The sequence below is a fragment of the Erpetoichthys calabaricus genome, chromosome 8 (assembly GCF_900747795.2).
Source record: "Erpetoichthys calabaricus chromosome 8, fErpCal1.3, whole genome shotgun sequence".
Lineage (NCBI taxonomy): Eukaryota > Metazoa > Chordata > Cladistia > Polypteriformes > Polypteridae > Erpetoichthys > Erpetoichthys calabaricus.
Window position 1 is genome coordinate 189,224,646 of NC_041401.2, and position 18,448 is coordinate 189,243,093.

General features: G+C 42.9%; 1 protein-coding gene across 1 annotated transcript in view; it reads left to right on the forward strand.

The window, feature by feature from the left end:
* The window catches only part of cps1 (carbamoyl-phosphate synthase 1, mitochondrial), a 289,732-nt gene that overhangs the window by 18,351 nt on the left and 252,933 nt on the right, over positions 1 to 18,448 (forward strand). The window contains exons 5-9 of the mRNA XM_051930296.1: positions 1,070 to 1,126; positions 6,708 to 6,800; positions 12,730 to 12,819; positions 14,817 to 14,945; positions 15,077 to 15,183. Coding sequence (XP_051786256.1) covers positions 1,070 to 1,126; positions 6,708 to 6,800; positions 12,730 to 12,819; positions 14,817 to 14,945; positions 15,077 to 15,183 — 476 coding nt within the window. The remainder of the gene's footprint in view (positions 1 to 1,069; positions 1,127 to 6,707; positions 6,801 to 12,729; positions 12,820 to 14,816; positions 14,946 to 15,076; positions 15,184 to 18,448) is intronic.

Here is an 18,448-nt window from a genome sequence, read left to right on the forward strand (position 1 = left end):
AGCACTGTCTCAGCTGTGGAATGGCCAAATGGGGGAGGCAGCTTGAAGGATGAGGTCTCCAGGACTCTATACAAATACAAATCTAATTATGGGATATATCATCTACTGTTAAATTCTACTCTGTACTTCTAAAATTTATATATTTTTTTTTTTTTTTTTTATTTCTTACTATATTGAGAAATTGTTCTGTGTACTGTACTGTATTGTATTGTATTGACCCCCTTCTTTTGACACCCACTGCACGCCCAATCTACCTGGAAAGGGGTCTCTCTTTGAACTGCCTTTCCCAAGGTTTCTTCTATTTTTTCCCTACTAGGTTTTTTTTTGGGAGTTTTTCCTTGTCTTCTTAGAGAGTCAAGGCTGGGGGGCTGTCAAGAGGCAGGGTCTGTTAAAGCCCATTGCGGCACTTCCTGTGTGATTTTGGGCTATACAAAAATAAACTGTATTGTATTGTATTGTATTGTATTGAGGTGACCATGCCTGCTCCCCTGGAACAGATGCAGCAGGGGCGTCCCAGCCGGGCATGGGACCCGGCTGTCCTTCACATCGTTCTACAAGTTCTTATCAAATTATATTGTGTTTTATGGCAGGTATGTTACCTGCCGTTGCTGCTAGTATTAAATTAAAGAGTGATAAAAATGCAGGTAAAACAGACAATAACTTTGTATAATGTTAACGCTTACCCCCCCGGGTTGAATTGAAGAGTCGCATAGTGTGGGTGAGGAACGATCTCCTCAGTCTGTCAGTGGAGCAGGATGGTGACAGCAGTCTGTCGCTGAAGCTGCTCCTGTGTCAGGAGATGATCCTGTTCAGTGGATGCTGTGGATTCTCCATGATTGACAGGAGCCTGCTGAGCGCTCGTCGCTCTGCCACGGATGTCAAAATTGTACAATAGAGCCTGCCTTCCTCACCAGTTTGTCCAGGTGTGAGGCGTCCCTCTTCTTTATGCTGCCTCCCCAGCACACCACAGCGTAGAATAGGGAATGGCCGTCACTATGGAGCAGTGCTATACACAGTAGAAGTTGCTTGCTTATTGTGATTGATGTCGATGTGTGACTTCTTTCCACAGGTCCCAGCACTGTATGGACTGGACACCAGGATGCTGACTAAAATTATCAGAGATAAGGTATTTATGTCCATAGTCCTGCTGAATTGTATTCTCGGGGAAATATGGCCCAGATTCATTAGGAAACACGATGTACTTGTCTCTGTATTGTGAAATGTGACACTAAAAAGGGGACCTGATTAGTGTTTTTTTTTGTGATTTTTAATCTTTTAATCACCATTTACACTTTCTAGTATTAGGAATTTGTCATTTTTCACTTACCTCAAACTTACTCTCCAGAGAGTTTTGGGGTCAGAGCACAGGGTTAATTATTTATACAGCGCCTGTGGAGCAATTGAAGTTTAAGGGCCTTTACTCAGGGGCTCAACAGATTAGCATTCCTTCTGTCACAAACAAGCAACCTTCAAGTTACCATCCCAGGTCCTTCAGCCACCCCTCCGCCCCAAGGATTAGTCCTCCTAGATAGATAGATAGAGTGAAAGGCACTATATAATACTGTAGATAGATAGATAGATAGAGTGAAAGGCACTATATAATACTGTAGATAGATAGATAGATAGATAGAGTGAAAGGCACTATATAATACTGTAGATAGATAGATAGATAGATAGATAGATAGATAGATAGATAGATAGATAGATAGATACTTTATTAATCCCAAGGGGAAATTCACAATAACGTGTTTCATAACTTACTTACTCCTTGTAGTTTGTACCGTTGGCTAAGAAAGAATTTTAATCGCGCATTTTCATGGAGAATGGAAATTACATGCTTTCTCGTATAACATGGGGTCTGTGGCAACTAACGCTGGACAATAGCAAACAGAATCAAAAATTCCAGTTACTTGTGTCTCATAATCCACAGGTCAGCTTGTCCAGTCATACACAACATCCATCCATCCATTATTCAACCCGCTGAATCTGAACACAGGGTCACGGGGGTCTGCTGGAGCCAATCCCAGCCAACACAGGGCACAAGGCAGGAACCAATCCCGGGCAGGGTGCCAACCCACCACAGTCATACACAACACCTTACTAAAATATTATTAAATCTCAAATTCTGAGAAAACTGCAAATGGAACACACTCAGACATGTCTGATCATTTAAATTGCAGACCTGCCTCCCCGCCTCACTTCAGCCCATTAACAACGTATTCATTGGCTAACATTGTGCTTCACAAGAGCCTGCAATGAGGAACGTGTAAGTTTAAAGATTAAACGTTAAAGAAATGTGAGTGAAAACATCGAGAAGTGAGTGCGCCTCGTGCTTGTGTGTAATCGAGATGACTGAACTAGCAGAGAGTCGATTCACCCGTGCGGTTTCACATACTGCTGCTGAAGAGTCCCAAGGTACTCTACTTGTGGACATGAAAATAAATGTCCCGACGGGATGTGAGTCAAATACAATTCAAATGCTTGTTTGCGTCCGAGTGCGTTCCATTTTTGTTCACCTCAGTGTTTCATGGAGGTGATTTGTATAAGACACTAGGGGTCGCTGTTGCCCCTTTCAACCCAACAGACAGACAAACTGAACACAGTGTAAAATTACCGAAAAGTTGTTTAATTCTTTTTCTTCTTGTAATAGTGCCCAAAAGCACCTACGCCACCATAAACAGGCAAGTAATAATAATAACAACAACCACAATACAATAAAGCACACACATCTCTCCTCCACACCTCCCAGCAAGCTCCGTCACACTCCCTCCCCAACTCCGGCTCGCTTGCTGGGTCTCCACCAGTCCTTTCTACAGTCCTTGACCCGGAAGTGCTTCTGTCCTTCCGTCCATATGACTCATCAGCACTTCCGGGTCAGATGGAGAATTGTATTTTTTTTTCTTCAGCCCAGAAGTACTTCTGTGGTTCCGTCCCTGTGACTTGGGAGTACTTCCGGGCTATACGGAAAGTTAAGACTCTCGGGTCTCACTGCGGCATCTCCTGGTGGCACCCACGGTCTCCAGCAGGGCTGTGAAGCAGAACTCCAAATCCCATGGTGCCCTCTGGGAATCTGGGGTACCGCTATGCTGCAGGGATACAGTTAGGTCCATAAATATTTGGACAGAGACAACTTTTTTCTCATTTTGGTTCTGTACATTACCACAATGGCGGCACGGTGGCGCAGTGGGTAGCGCTGCTGCCTCGCAGTTGGGAGACCTGGGGACCCGGGTTCGCTTCCCGGGTCCTCCCTGCGTGGAGTTTGCATGTTCTCCCCGTGTCTGCGTGGGTTTCCTCCGGGCGCTCCGGTTTCCTCCCACAGTCCAAAGACATGCAGGTTAGGTGGATTGGCGATTCTAAATTGGCCCTAGTGTGTGCTTGGTGTGTGGGTGTGTTTGTGTGTGTCCTGCGGTGGGTTGGCACCCTGCCCAGGATTGGTTCCTGCCTTGTGCCCTGTGTTGGCTGGGATTGGCTCCAGCAGACCCCCGTGACCCTGTGTTCGGATTCAGCGGGTTGGATAATGGATGGATGGATGGACATTACCACAATGAATTTGAAATGAAACAACTCCGATGCAGTTGAAGTGCAGACTTTCAGCTTTAATTCAGTGGGGCGAACAAAACGATTGCATAAAAATGTGAGGCAACTAAAGCATTTTTTGAACACAATCCCTTCTTCATTTCAGGGGCTCAGAAGTAATTGGACAATTGACTCTTTGGCTATTTCATGGGCAGGTGCGGTCAAGTCCGTCATTATGTCCTTATCAATTAAGCAGACAAAAGGCCTGGAGTTGATTTGAGGTGTGGTGCTTGCATGTGGAAGATTTTGCTGTGAACAGACAACATGCGGTCAAAGGAGCTCTCCATGCAGGTGAAAGAAGCCATTCTTAAGCTGCGAAAACAGAAAAAACCCATCTGAGAAATTACTACAATATTATGAGTGGCAAAATCTCCAGTTTGGTACATCCTGAGAAAGAAAGCAAGTACTGGTGAACTCAGCAATGCAAAAAGACCTGGACGTCCACGGAAGACAACAGTGGTGGATGATCGCAGAATCATTTCCATGGTGAAGAGAAACCCCTTCACAACAGCCAACCAAGTGAACAACACTCTCCAGGGGGTAGGCGGGCGTATCGATATCCAAGTCTACCATAAAGAGAAGACTGCATGAAAGTAAATCCAGAGGGTGCACTGCAAGGTGCAAGCCACTCATAAGCCTCAAGAATAGAAAGGCGAGATTGGACTTTGCTAAAGAACATCTAAAAAAGCCAGCACAGTTCTGGAAAAACATTCTTTGGACAGATGAAACCAAGATCAACCTCTACCAGAATGATGGCAAGAAAAAAGTATGGAGAAGGCGTGGAACAGCTCATTATCCAAAGCATAGCACATCATCTGTAAAACACGGTGGAGGGAGTGTGATGGCTTGGGCGTGCATGGCTGCCAGTGGCACTGGGACACTAGTGTTTATTGATGATGTGACACAGGACAGAAGCAGCCAAATGAATTCTGAGGTGTTCAGAGACATACTGTCTGCTCAAATCCAGCTAAATGCAGTCCAATTGATTCATGATACAGATGGACAATGACCCAAAACATACAGCCAAAGCAACCCAGGAATTTATTAAAGCAAAGAAGTGGAAAATTCTTGAATGGCCAAGTCAGTCACCTGATCTTAACCCAACTGAGCAGGCATTTCACTTGTTGAAGACTAAACTTCTGACAGAAAGGCCCACAAACAAACAGCAACTGAAAGCCACTGCAGTAAAGGCCTGGCAGAGCATTAAAAGGAGGAAACCCAACATCTGGTGATGTCCAGGAGTTCAGGACTTCAGGCTGTCATTGCCAGCAAAGGGTTTTCAACCAAGTATTAGAAATGAACATTTGATTTCCAGTTATTTCATTTGTCCAATTACTTTTGAGCCCCTGAAATGAAGGGATTGTGTTAAAAAAATGCTTCAGTTGCCTCACATTTTTATGCAATCGTTTTGTTCACCCCGCTGAATTAAAGCTGAAAGTCTGCACATCAACTGCATCAGAGTTGTTTCATTTAAAATTCATTGTGGTAATGTACAGAACCAAAATTAGAAAAAAGTTGTCTCTGTCCAAATATTTATGGACCTAACTGTATCTCCATCTGGCGTCCTGGGGGAGGCAGTGTCCCTCAGTAGCTGCTTTCCCCCAATCTTTCTCCTCTTTGGGTGTCCTGGCCGGGTTGAGTAGCCGGCCGTCTGCCACATTTGTTCAATAATTTTTAGTAACAATATGTGTGTTTGGGACGCCTCGTGTGAGAGGAGCTGGCTGAGAGAAATTCCCATTTATGTTAACAGACACAGACGCAGGATAGATAGATAGATAAATAAATATTAAGTTTAGTATAGTAGGCAGGATAGATAGATAAACAAATATTAAGTTTAGTATAGTAGGCAGGATAGATAGATGGATAGATATTAAGTTTAGTATAGTAGGCAGGATAGATAGATAGATATTTTATTAATCCCAATGGGAAATTCACATACTCCAGCAGCAGCATACTGATAAAGAACAATATTAAATTAAAGAGTGATAACAATGCAGGTATACAGACAGACAATAACTTTGTATAATGTTAACGTTTACCCCCCCCGGGTGGAATTGAAGAGTCGCATAGTGTGGTGGAGGAACGATCTCCTCAGTCTGTCAGTGGAGCAGGACGGTGACAGCAGTCTGTCGCTGAAGCTGCTCCTCTGTCTGGAGATGATCCTGTTCAGTGGATGCCTTGGATTCTCCATGACTGACAGGAGTCTGCTCAGCGCCCGTCACTCTGCCACAGATGTCAAACTGTCCAGCTCCATGCCTACAATAGAGCCTGCCTTCCTCACCAGTTTGTCCAGGCGTGAGGCGTCCTTCTTCTTAATGCTGCCTCCCCAGCACACCACCACGTGGAAGAGGGCGCTTGCCACAACCGTCTGATAGAACATCTGCAGAATCTTATTGCAGATGTTGAAGGACGCCAGCCTTCTAAGGAAGCAAAAGATTAAATCGTGAAAATTCTTTCAGACTAGGAATAAACAATTTCTTCTTGTGTCAATCGCACAGATTTTGCCAGAAGGGAAACTCCATTCATTTCTCAAAGTTGTTTGAGTTGTGCTGCAAGTCCATTTATACCGTGAATCGTTTCTTTGCAAGTCCAAACCATTTTGCTTATCACTACTAATTATATAGCGCACACATATAAAGATGCTGAAAGCAAAATACGACGCAATAAGAAGGGTGGCGGCACCCGTGGGCAAATCTCGTATAATCAAATTTCAAAATAAAGAAAACGGGACTGAAAAGTGTTAAGGAAATGTCTTTTTTCATGGCGAGATGCCCATATTGAGCTGACTCGAAGATGGGAGAGCTTCCGGTTATGATGGACTCTGGCTACAAGAGGGCAGGTCAAGGTGGACGGACACCGGAAGTGACGTTAGTGATGGAAAAAATGTCAACTTTCTGGTCTGCAGAGGGAGGAAAGAAAGAAAGCGTTGTGACAGAGCGCCATCCCCTGGAGTGGCGGAGGATTATCATCACCAGAGCCCTTAAATTGTCTCCTAGGCGCACATTCGTGACAGTACTGATTAGTTTAGGGATGATCCAGCCACAAGATCAGCAGGAAGTCTGACATACCCTGGGACTAGAAGTCACGTAATGTGACATCGGCCTTAGACTTTGTCTTAATTTTTCTTTCAGGGAACAGTACTGGGAAAAATTGAATTTGAGGGAGATCCAATCGAGATTTGTGATCCCAACGAAAACAACCTTTTACCGGAAGTTTCCACAAAGGTAAGTCGGAAATCTAATACCGGGTGGTATAGTTGGTGCTGCGTAGGGCTGTGATGGGGTCTAGTGTAGTCCTGAGAGAGAGAGAGCGTGTGCAGGTACCACCAGGGGGCAGCAAGCCTTGCAGAAACAGGGGCTGCACCAAAATGATTTTTTTATGTTTTATGATCAAGTCTTTATTAAAAAAAATTAATCAAAGAACAATTAAAAAAATATATAAAAGGGTAAAAAAAAAAAATTATGATCAACTCCCACTCCTCACGATACCCCAAGACATCCCAGCAATTTCCTCTATGAATGAAGACTTTCGTACTGTTAACGTAAACTCATCTAACTAATCACATAGTCATATGTGAAATGCCACACCGGTATGCTGAGCTCAGCCTTCCACGAACCCCTGGTGCTTTGGCATTACAAGAAGACAGGCAGAGACTACAGGGGGCTACATCGGATAAACAGACTCTTACAGAATATAAGGGGGCATCACTAGGTGGGTCACGTCAAGAGAGTCTAGAAGACGAATGAGAACAGTGCAAGAGTGAATGCAACTTGAGAAGTAACGGTGCAGGAATATTCTTGACTAGTTTCAGTATTCGTCTTATTTTAATAGGCATTGCTAATGGACTTGACAGTGAGAAGGGGATTCTTTTGGAAGTATGGATGTGAAGCATTCGTTGTTAAATAAGTGTGCCTGTTATTGGTCTTAAAGTAAAATCATTTTGGGGGGGGGTGTGTGTGTGACTTGGTCTTTCCATCTCTCTGTCTTCTCCAGAAAATGCTTAGTGTAACATCCTCCTATTAAGTTTTCTTTCTTCTTCTTCTTATTTTACTATGTTGAATATTTAATATTATTACTCTCTCACCATTAGTATGAGAAACATACAAAGTATCATAATGAGTATTAATTTGTGGCAAGAGGTGGCGTAACATTGTTCCTCACTGGGACTGGCAGTAGGACTCCTTATAACAACTCCTCAAGTCCTACCCTGAGGTAGGACAATGTCTTATTCTAGTCAGACTTGTGGCGTCATTCCTAGGAGTAATTCTGAGATGCTTGATAAATACAGGCCAAAACCTTTGGACTCGCTTCATCTTGAGGGACTTCAAGGCCACACTCCACTCAGGTTTTGGATTGGTGCTCTGTGTCTTGAATGCGTGCGGGTAAGGAACAATACCGGTAAATGACAATCACAGAAGCCCATTTGTTAGAATAGGTTTGAATGTTAGGATTGAATACACAATGGGCAGTCGGAAAATCGAGAGTACACCTTATGAGAAGGACTTATGAGTCATAGTGGACTCTAAGCTATGGACTTCCCGACAGTGTTCAGAAGTCATTAAGAAGGCTAACAGAATATCAGGTTATATAGCGCCTTGATGTGTGCTCAGGCTTTATAACACACTGGTGAGGCCTCATCTGAAGTACTGGGAGAAGTTTTGGTCTCCGGGCTACAAAAAGGACATAACAGCACTAGAAAAGGTCCAGAGAAGAGCAACTTGACTGATTGCAGGGCTACAGGGGATGAATTATGAAGAAAGATTAAAAGAGTTGAGCCTTTTCAGTTTAAGCAAAAGAAGATTACGAGGTGACCTGACTGAAGTGTTTAAAATTATGAAGGGAATTAGCCCAGTGGATTGAGACTGTGACTTTAAAATGAGTTCATCAAGAACACATGGATACAGTTGGAAACTTGTTAAAGAGTAAATTTCGCACAAACACTGGGAAGTTTTTCTTTACACAGATGACCATAGACACGTGGAATAAGCTACTTAGCAGCATGGTGAACAGTAAGACTTTAGGGACTTTCAAAACTCAATGTTATTTATAAGAATTAAGTGGATAGGACTGGTGAGCTTTGTTGGGCTGAATGGCCTTTTGTCGTCCTGATTGTTCTAATGTTTCTGTTATATGCTATTTGATAAATGATTCGTAAAAGCAATGCAAATGTTTGTGATGTGCCATCTGTTGGAATGACTAATGCATTATTTTATTAATACATGTGTTATAAAATACACTCCAATAGATGGTGCACTTCAAATGCTGTTTCCGAGGTCTAGGCTGATTTAGATTTCAAACCATCTTAGATGTGTAGCACAGCTAGTAACACAATAAATCAAAATTCAGATACAGAAATTTTGCAAACTCCAGCAGAGCGCTTTAAATGAACCAAAACCTGAAAGAAAACATTTAAAACAATTGAGAAACAGAAAAATCATAGCACCAGCAGAGTAAGCCCTCATAACAGATAGAGAATAAAAGGTATGGTATTGCTGTGTCCTTCCTCTGATTCACTTTTTGTCCGCAGGAAAGAGAGACAAAAAGGACAGAACCGATAATCAGAATTAGGAAAATTAAATAAAAAATGCCCTTCTGTTATTATCTGACATCCAAGTTTACGGATTTTTGTAAAAACACAATTGTCTATATTTTCTTAGGGAAATTCTCTTACTCTAAATCCACACTAATACATTTACTTAAAAAAAATTAATTAGTCTCCATTTTTGCCTTTCATCCGCAATACCTCTTAAAATGGAGGTTTTTGAAAATGCTCTCCAGTGCCATTACACTTCTGACAACGCTGGCTCGGCATTGCAATGTGGATGGGTGGACACATACAATTTTTGAAAACACGGACTCTAATTGCACTCTGATTATCACGCAGCTCTTCCCTGATTGCATCTTATCTCCTTACAATGACTCATTTCTTCACAGAACAAAATCACAATCAAAAACGGTGGAGACAGAAGAGTTGCTTTGTATGGTGCTTGTTGTGCTGCTTACCTATATGCATGTAAATTGTGTCTGGTACAGCTTAAATGTTGCATACATGCGCATACGGCAAATATTGATTTTAAGGATTTTTTTCTACCAATGCGCACATGCACAGTATAGGCAAGCATTTACACCAGGGTTCTCAAACTCCGATCCTGGAGGGCCGAGACGGCTGCAGATTTTCATTCTAAACCTTTTCCTAATTAGTGACCTGTTTTGCTGCTAATTAACTTCTTTTGAATTCATTGTAATTGACTTGCTCTTGAAGACTCGGACCTCTTAATTGTTTCTTGTTCCTTAACTTGCTGCCAAACAATAATGAGATACAAAATGAGCCAAAACAAGAGCAGCAAACTGTGTCTATCATATAATAGCTGAAAATAAAAAAGGTGAAGGTCATAGAAGGACATAAAAAGGACATAGCAGCACTAGAAAAGGTCCAGATAAGAGCGACAAGGCTGATTCCAGGGCTACAGGGGATGAGTGATGAGGAAAGATTAAAAGAGCTGAGCCTTTACAGTTTAAGCAAAAGAAGATTAAGAGGTGACCTGACTGAAGTGTTTAAAATTATGAAGGGAATTAGTCCAGTGGATCAAGACTGTTATTTTAAAATGAGTTCATCAAGAACACGGGGACAAAGTTGGAAACTTGTTAAGGGTGAATTTAGATAAATAGATAGATAGATAGATAGGAAAGGCACTATATGATAGATAGATAGATAGATAGATAGATAGATAGATAGATAGATAGATAGATAGATAGATAGATAGATAGATAGATAGATAGATAGATAGATAGATAGATAGATAGATAGATAGATAGATACTTTATTAATCCCAAGGGGAAATTCACATTCTCCAGCAGCAGCATACTGATACAATAAACAATATTAAATTAAAGAATGATAATAATGCAGGTAAAAACAGACAATAACTTTGAATAATGTTAACGTTTACCCCCCTGGGTGGAATTGAAGAGTCACATAGTGTGATGGAGGAACGATCTCCTCAGTCTGTCAGTGGAGCAGGACGGTGACAGCAGTCTGTCGCTGAAGCTGCTCCTCTGTCTGGAGATGATCCTGTTCAGTGGGTGCAGTGGATTCTCCATGATTGACAGGAGTCTGCTCAGTGCCCGTCGCTGTGCCACAGATGTCAAACTGTCCAGCTCCATGCCAACAACAGAGCCTGCCTTCCTCACCAGTTTGTCAAGGCGTGAGGCGTCTTTCTTCTTAATGCTGCCTCCCCAGCACACCACTGCGTAGAAGAGGGCGCTCGCCACAACCGTCTGATAGACCATCTGCAGCATCTTATTGCAGATGTTGAAGGACGCCAGCCTTCTAAGGAAGTATAGTCGGCTCTGTCCTTTCTTACACAGAGCATCAGTGTTGGCAGTCCAGTCTAATTTATCATCCAGCTGCACTCCCAGGTATTTATAGGTCTGCACCATCTGCACACAGTCACCTCTGATGATCACGGGGTCCATGAGGGGTCTAGGCCTCCTAAAATCCACCAGCAGCTCCTTGGTTTTGCTGGTGTTCAGGTGTAGGTGGTTTGAGTCGCACCATTTAACAAAGTTCTTGATTAGGTTTCTATACTCCTCCTCCTCCCCACTCCTGATGCAGCCCACGATAGCAGTGTCATCAGCGAACTTTTGCACATGGCAGGACTCTGAGTTGTATTGGAAGTCTGATGTATATAGGCTGAACAGGACCGGAGAAAGTACAGTCCCCTGCAGCGTTCCTGTGCTGCTGACCACAATGTCAGACCTGCAGTTCCTGAGACGCACATACTGAGGTCTGTCTTTAAGATAGTCCACGATCCACGCCACCAGGTATGAATCTGCTCCCATCTCTGTCAGCTTGTCCCTAAGGAGCAGAGGTTGAATTGTGTTGGTGCTAGTGAAGTCTAGAAACATAATTCTTACTGCACCACTCCCTCTGTCCAAGTGGGAGAGGGATCGATGTAGCATATAGATGTTGGCATCCTCCGCTCCCACCTTCTCCTGATATGCAAACTGCAGAGGGTCGAGGGCGTGTTGAACCTGTGGCCTCAGGTGGTGAAGCAGCAGCATCTCCATGGTCTTCATCACATGTGATGTCAGAGCAACAGGCCGGAAGTCATTCAGCTCACTAGGACGTGATACCTTTGGGACTGGGGTGATGCAAGATGTTTTCCAAAGCCTCGGGACTCTCCCCTGTTCCAGGCTCAGGTTGAAGATGCGCTTTAGAGGACCAAACGTTAGGAAGTTTTTCTTTACACAAAGAACGACAGACACTTGGAATAAGTGACCAAGTAGTGTGGTAGACAGTAAGACTTTACAGACTTTCAAAACTCGACTTGATGTTTTTTTTGAAGAAATAAGTGACTAGGACTAGCGAGGTTTGTTGGGCTGAATGGCCTGTTCTCGTCTAGATTGTTCTAATGACCACACAAGACAAGGGATCAGTCTGTTGAGGAAGTAAGCACCACGAAAAGCAAATCTCCCATTTTTTTTTTTTTTTAAGTGTGGATGACCACCAGTCTGCCTTTCCAAGTCATTTTGATTATTTGGGCAGTGTAATAGACATCCCGGCCAGCCCAACCCGGCCGGGACCCCCAAGAAGTGGAAGGATGGGGGATGGTAGCCTCTTTCAGGCACTGCTTCCCCCTGAATGCTCCCCTGGATTGCAGTGGTGCCCCGGTTTCTCACAGCGCACTAATGGACCTGGAGTTCTTTATCTCAGCCCTGTTGGGTACCTTGGATGCCACCAGGGGGTGCTGTAAAAATGGAGGAGCCATATGGCATGGGGTTTCCGCCTAACCCGGAAGTGCTTACAGACCACGTGTGCAGATGAACAGAAGCACTTCCAGGTTTGCCAGCCTCACAGCGAGGTGCCAGAGTCAGGAGATGGAAGACGAAGCTTGCGAGGAGGAGTGGAGGCGAAGAAGAGAGAGAAAGGACTGTGTGTCTTATTGTTTGGTGCTTGTGTACTGTACTGTGCTGTGAAGTGAAGTGGGGAGCAACAGAAAACACTTCCCCACTGAAGAATAAAACGTGTGCTGTGTCAGCCTGTCTGTGTCTAGGTTTGGGGAGCGGTACCCCCCTGGTGGTCTGCAATACTATATGTGCCCATGGTTGTGTCACAGTATGCCTTGAATTTTCTCCATCTTTCCTCTTCAGGAAGTGAAGGTGTTTGGCAAAGGCAATCCGATTAAAGTGGTAGCTGTGGACTGTGGGGTGAAGTACAACATCATCAGGCTGCTGGTTAAGGTAACGTCCACTGGGGCTGGCCTTCTGTTCCATTTATGTCAAAGGGGAAAAGTTACAATAACCAAGTGACGATCCAAAGACTTGACATAACATGACATAGATTTGGACCAAGGAAGAAGTTTATGGTTGGAAATTGTTTAACCTCCTTAGTGTTAGACCTGAGCATTATTCAGGCTGTGAAGGACTGACTTTGTACTTTTAGTGTTTTACACATTTTATAGTAGAAAGATGTCTGCGGAAGGAATGTCGACCTCGTCGAGACTACAGTGACATTCATGTCTCAGGTGACTTTTCCTATGAAGTCAGTAGACAGATTGGGAGAGCTTGGGGGTTCATGAGGTCGCTGGAAAGGGGTGTGTGGCGCTCCCAATATCTCTGCAAAAGGATGAAGGTTGAAGTCTTTAGAGTTCTGGTCCCTCCTGTCTTGCTATATGGTTGCGAGACATGGACGCTATCCAGTGACCTGAGATGAAGACTGGACTCCTTCATGGAGAATTCTTGGGTACCACTGGTTTGACTTTGTGTGGCTCATGGAGTCTCGAATGAGGCACATGACCTACATTGTGAGGGAGCGTCAGTTATGGCACTACGGCCATGTGAAGTGATTCCCTGAGGGTGATCCGGCTTGCAGGACCCTCATTGTTGAGGACCCGAGTGGCTGGACCAGGCCAAAGGGATGCCCTTGTGATACCTGGCTGTGGAGGATAGAGGGTCATTTCAAGAGGGTTAGGACTGGACCGCATGTCTGCCTGGGTCTTTACCTACCCGGATCCCGAGCTGTTTTGTTGTGTGGTGAGTGCGGCAATGCGCTGTACCAGTGGATGCTCCCGACCTGACCTGACCTGACCTGACCTGACCTGACCTGACGAGGTTAATATGCAGAATTGTGTTGACATCTAGAATTTATTTTTGTCACTATTATTATAACACAAACAGAAGTCACCTTATTAAGTTCCCCTATCTATTACCTCACAGGATCCACTTTTACCTGCAGAATAGCCCAGATTCTTTGAGACATGGGTACAACAAAGTTCTGGAAACTTCCATAGGGTTCCATTTTGTGTCATGTTGTTGATTATTAAGTGTTGGGGCACCAGTGGTGTTCTTCTTATGACTGCCAGAATAACAAAGCAAATAAACACAAGAACATCTCTCCAGATGCAAGTCTAAGAATAGACCACAGAAAGATGGTGGTGGTGCAGCTTATAAAGGCAATGAGATGAAAGGTGCGGGTCCAGGAGTCCCAGTTACGAGTAATGATGTCATTCAAAGTCAGCAGCATCAGGATCAGACTAACACGAACCCTGGATGGGCAGGCTGTTAATACCTACAGACTTCATTATTTGGGTGAAATTGGCACAGAATCCGAGACCCGGAGTGACGTGGACCAATGCTGTGTTCACATACCACTTACAGCCTCGAGTTGTGACGTTTCACTTTCCCACTTCAGTGGGTTCAGTTTTTAATGTGTTACTTCCTCTGTAAAAACAAAAAAAGCAATTAAGATCATTTTTCATGGAAATAACGAAAACAATTAATGTAATTATTGCATATCAATTTGCTAAAAATGCAATTGGACCAAAAAGTGACATTTCTGGCTGACTGGGTTACATGATTTATTGATTAAAGTCGAAAGTCAGAGTTACGTCACAACTCTGAGAATTCACGTAGTTTTGTTTTGTGTGAATTGTCTGACTTGTAGGTCAGAGTTTGTGCTGCGTTCCCGTGGGATGTCCGACTCAGAAACTCGTATTTACTACTCATGTCATGTCACTTTCTGACCCACTTAATCCAGACTGGGGTGGTCAAGATGGGGGGCTGGAGCCAATCCCAGCTAACACACGGCGCAAGGCAGTAACGCACCCCGGACAGGATGCCATTCCAATAGCGGATCACGGCAGTATAATTCCTTAGCTAGTACTTCCCTTTCAGTTTTTTAACTTTGCCTTGTTCTTTTCTTCCTTCTTCTGTCACACAATGCCTCCTTACTTGACTAGAGGGGAGCCGAAGTCCATTTAGTTCCATGGGACCACGATCTTCTGCAGCTGGAGTACGATGGTCTGTTCATCTCCAATGGCCCAGGAGACCCAGCAATGGCGAGCCCACTCATCCAAAACCTCCATAAGGTACGGAAAGGCTGTGGGTCTGTTCACAAGATGATTGAAAACAGGTGCTTATTAATCTTTAGAAAGTAGTATTTAAAAAATGTATTTTAGAATGGATAACATTCTCAAGTTGTCTTTGTGTTCTTTTGCAGGTACTGGAGAGTGACCGTCAAGAACCCATATTTGGGATTTGCATGGGGAATCAAATAACAGCGTTGGCCGCAGGAGCAAAATCTTACAAACTGCCAATGGGAAACCGGTAAAATGACAATTGGTATCTTACGTGGTTCTTATTTTAGATTAAATATCACATATTGTGGGGTATGGGCTTTACTACGGAGCCCCTTAAGTGATATGGGTGAGAGAAAAAAATAGTGGGTGGAAAATCAATACAACGCAGTTTGAATTCTCTTGCAAAAGTACCTTTGCTCCAGTGTTGAAGTTTGAAGATATTATGAAAAGGGAAAGGCTGTATATAAATAAAATGTATTATTATTATCTCTCTATTATAATAAAAAAAGCTTGGGAAGAGAGACGGGACGTAACTTTCTCAGAGAGACACTTTCATGTCCCGTGAGACGAGACTTTGTGCCAAGAGATTTAACCAGGCCTAGGGCCGGAAATAAAAGACCAAGAGTAGATGACAAAGTAGAACGTCATTGGTGCGGTACACATGCAGAGCAGGTTAGAGATAATGGAAGTACGAAAATTCGAAAGTCTAAAAAAATTATAGTACAGATTGTATTAGCGCAAACAAACGGAAATTATTACTCTGTGAAATAACGGAAGAGCGAAAAGAGATCGAATATATTGTTCGTATTTAAACTTTAATTTGGAGACTTGTAGATCGTCTAATTCAGTGGTAGTCAACCTGGTCCCTACCGCCCACTAGTGGGCATTCCAGCTTTCATGGTGGGTGGTAGCGGAGCAACCAAACGGTGCTGCAATTACATACTAATCGACTAATTTAACTATAGTAAGTTGTTTTATAAAGATTTATTCTGCCAAACTTAGCGAAAATCCGACATAAAGTACTTGGTAAGTAATTATTATTATATGCTTTAACTTGCTGTAACTCTGCTTTATAAATTTTGTAAAGTAAAGTTACTTCCCTACTTTATAAATCACCATTACTGTGGAACTGGCGGGCGGTTAGAAAATTTTACTACTAACAGAGATACAACAGTGGGCGGTAGGTATAAAAAGGTTGACTACCCCTGGTCTAATTCATGTAGCCATCAGGGACAAGTAGTGTTTCTTCCCAGTGAAGAAGCATGTCAACGAGAATTAAAAGATTTGTTGTTTGGTGAAAGTGAAATCCCGCAAGAGAAAATTTCAAGCCTCGCAAGACAAGATTTTAGCAAAGAGATTTGGAAAGTCCTGCCCACATCTAAAACATTTACACACATGGTTCAATCATTTCTCATTTGTGTGAATGCTATTGTCAGACACAGTTCGTGTAGAGAGAAAGAAACGTTATTCACTCACCGGCAGTTATACATTGCGTTGTCACAATGTAATTCCAAACACGAAATCAAAAATTCAATGCGATATTGACGAAAAGGTAAAAGCGAAAAAAGAGATTGAATATATGGACATAGGTGATATGTAGATATTGTTTGGCTTTAAACTTTAAGTCAGAGACTTGTAGATCATCTAATTTGTGTTGCCATGAGGGAAAAGTAGTGTTTCTTCTCAATGAAGAGGTGTATCCACGAGAATTAAAAGATTTGTTGTTTGGTGAAAGTGAAATCCACATACACGAGCGGCAGAAATGTGAAGAGGCTGGTGTGTAGCGCAGGCAGGGGGGTTGGCAAGCGAAGCGAGCAGGGGGCAAAGCCCCCTAGTTATTATTATTATTATTAAGATGCAAGAGAGAGCCATATGACCAGTTGATTGAAACAAGACACATGAATGTGCTGTCAGCATCTGCTATGAGAGCCCTTGAGACTGTGCCACTATCACTGAAAAAAGTATAACCTCCAACCAACTTAAAATAATTAAGGTAATGATTCACACTTAACATTTTCAATCTGAACCAATATAATTCTTTTTATTTTTTTGAACCCATAATTTTTAATTTGAGGTAAATCATTTAGAGTGATTGGGTGTAATTCACTTGTTTTATACTGAAGTAAATCTGTTTTTTAAGTTGTTACAGTTTAAAATGGTTTATTGTTCGTAACCTGTTTTTATCCTATTAGAAATATTATGAACATAACACATTCCAAAGCTGTACTTTTTACATTTATTTAAAAATCTAGTGCAAATACACAAGCATTTTGCAGTGTAAATCTTAAATATACAACAAAAAGTTATTAAATATTACTTCAGATTTCTTGAAAGTATGTATTATTACGAGTTCTTATACTTAAAACTAACAGTTGAGAAACAGGGTTATTTACCAGAAATCCTCCGTTATAAAAGTCTGCTGCTGAAAATGACCAGACCTGTATAGCCACATCCACTCCACTCAGGAAAGTGTTCTTCTTTTTTGGCAGTTGCAAAGCCAGCACGCTGGAAAGTTTGACCGGAAGAAAATACAAACAGCCCCTCGCACACAGCACACAAACAACGTAAAATATTAGGTTAACTGAAATAGGATTTTTATGTTTATTCCCTCCACCATAACTTACTTTGGTACATCCATTCATCCATTCATCATCCAACCCGCTATATTCTAACACAGGGTCACGGGGGTCTGCTGGAGCCAATCCCAGCCAACACAGGGCGCAAGGCAGGAACCAATCTCAGGCAGGGTGCCAACCCACCGCAGGACACACACACACCCACACACTAGGGACAATTTAGAATCACCAATGCACCTAACCTGCATGTCTTTGCACTGTGGGAGGAAACCCACGCAGACACGGGGAGAACATGCAAACTCCACGCAGGGAGGGCCCTGGAAGCGAACCCAAGTCTCCTTACTGCGAGGCAGCAGCACTACCCACTGCGCCACCGTGCCGCCCTACTTTGGTACAAACATATTTTTTTACTTTGATTGAGATCTGAAACCAAATATTTCAAGCTACAACACTAAATGACTAATCTTAAGTTGCTTGAAAGAGAAAATTTATGTTGAATGAACAAAGTCAATGTTATAGTTTTTTTAGTGTATAACGCTGATGCCCGCTCGTCTTCCAAGTATATCTTACATTACTCCATAACTTAGAACTTGCCATAGTAGTACAGATGACGTGATGTTGGTATTGAACACCCTGTTCTTGATTTGTGCTGCTAGTTCTGTGGAGTTCCAGGTGTTCTTCAGTTGTACAAAAGTTAATGCTGCCTCTCCACTCTTTTCCACCCACACCACAGCAAATTTTTCTGTCTCCAATTCACGTAGCTTGCATGTCATAAACTGGAGCACCTGGAGGAAACCCAAACAGGCATGGGGAGGACATACAAACTCCACACATGGAGGACCTGGGACATGATACCCTGGTCTCCTTACCACGAGGCAGCGGTGCCAACACTGCGCCACCAGTGACTTGGATATTTTCCTGTCTCCATTCCCCTAA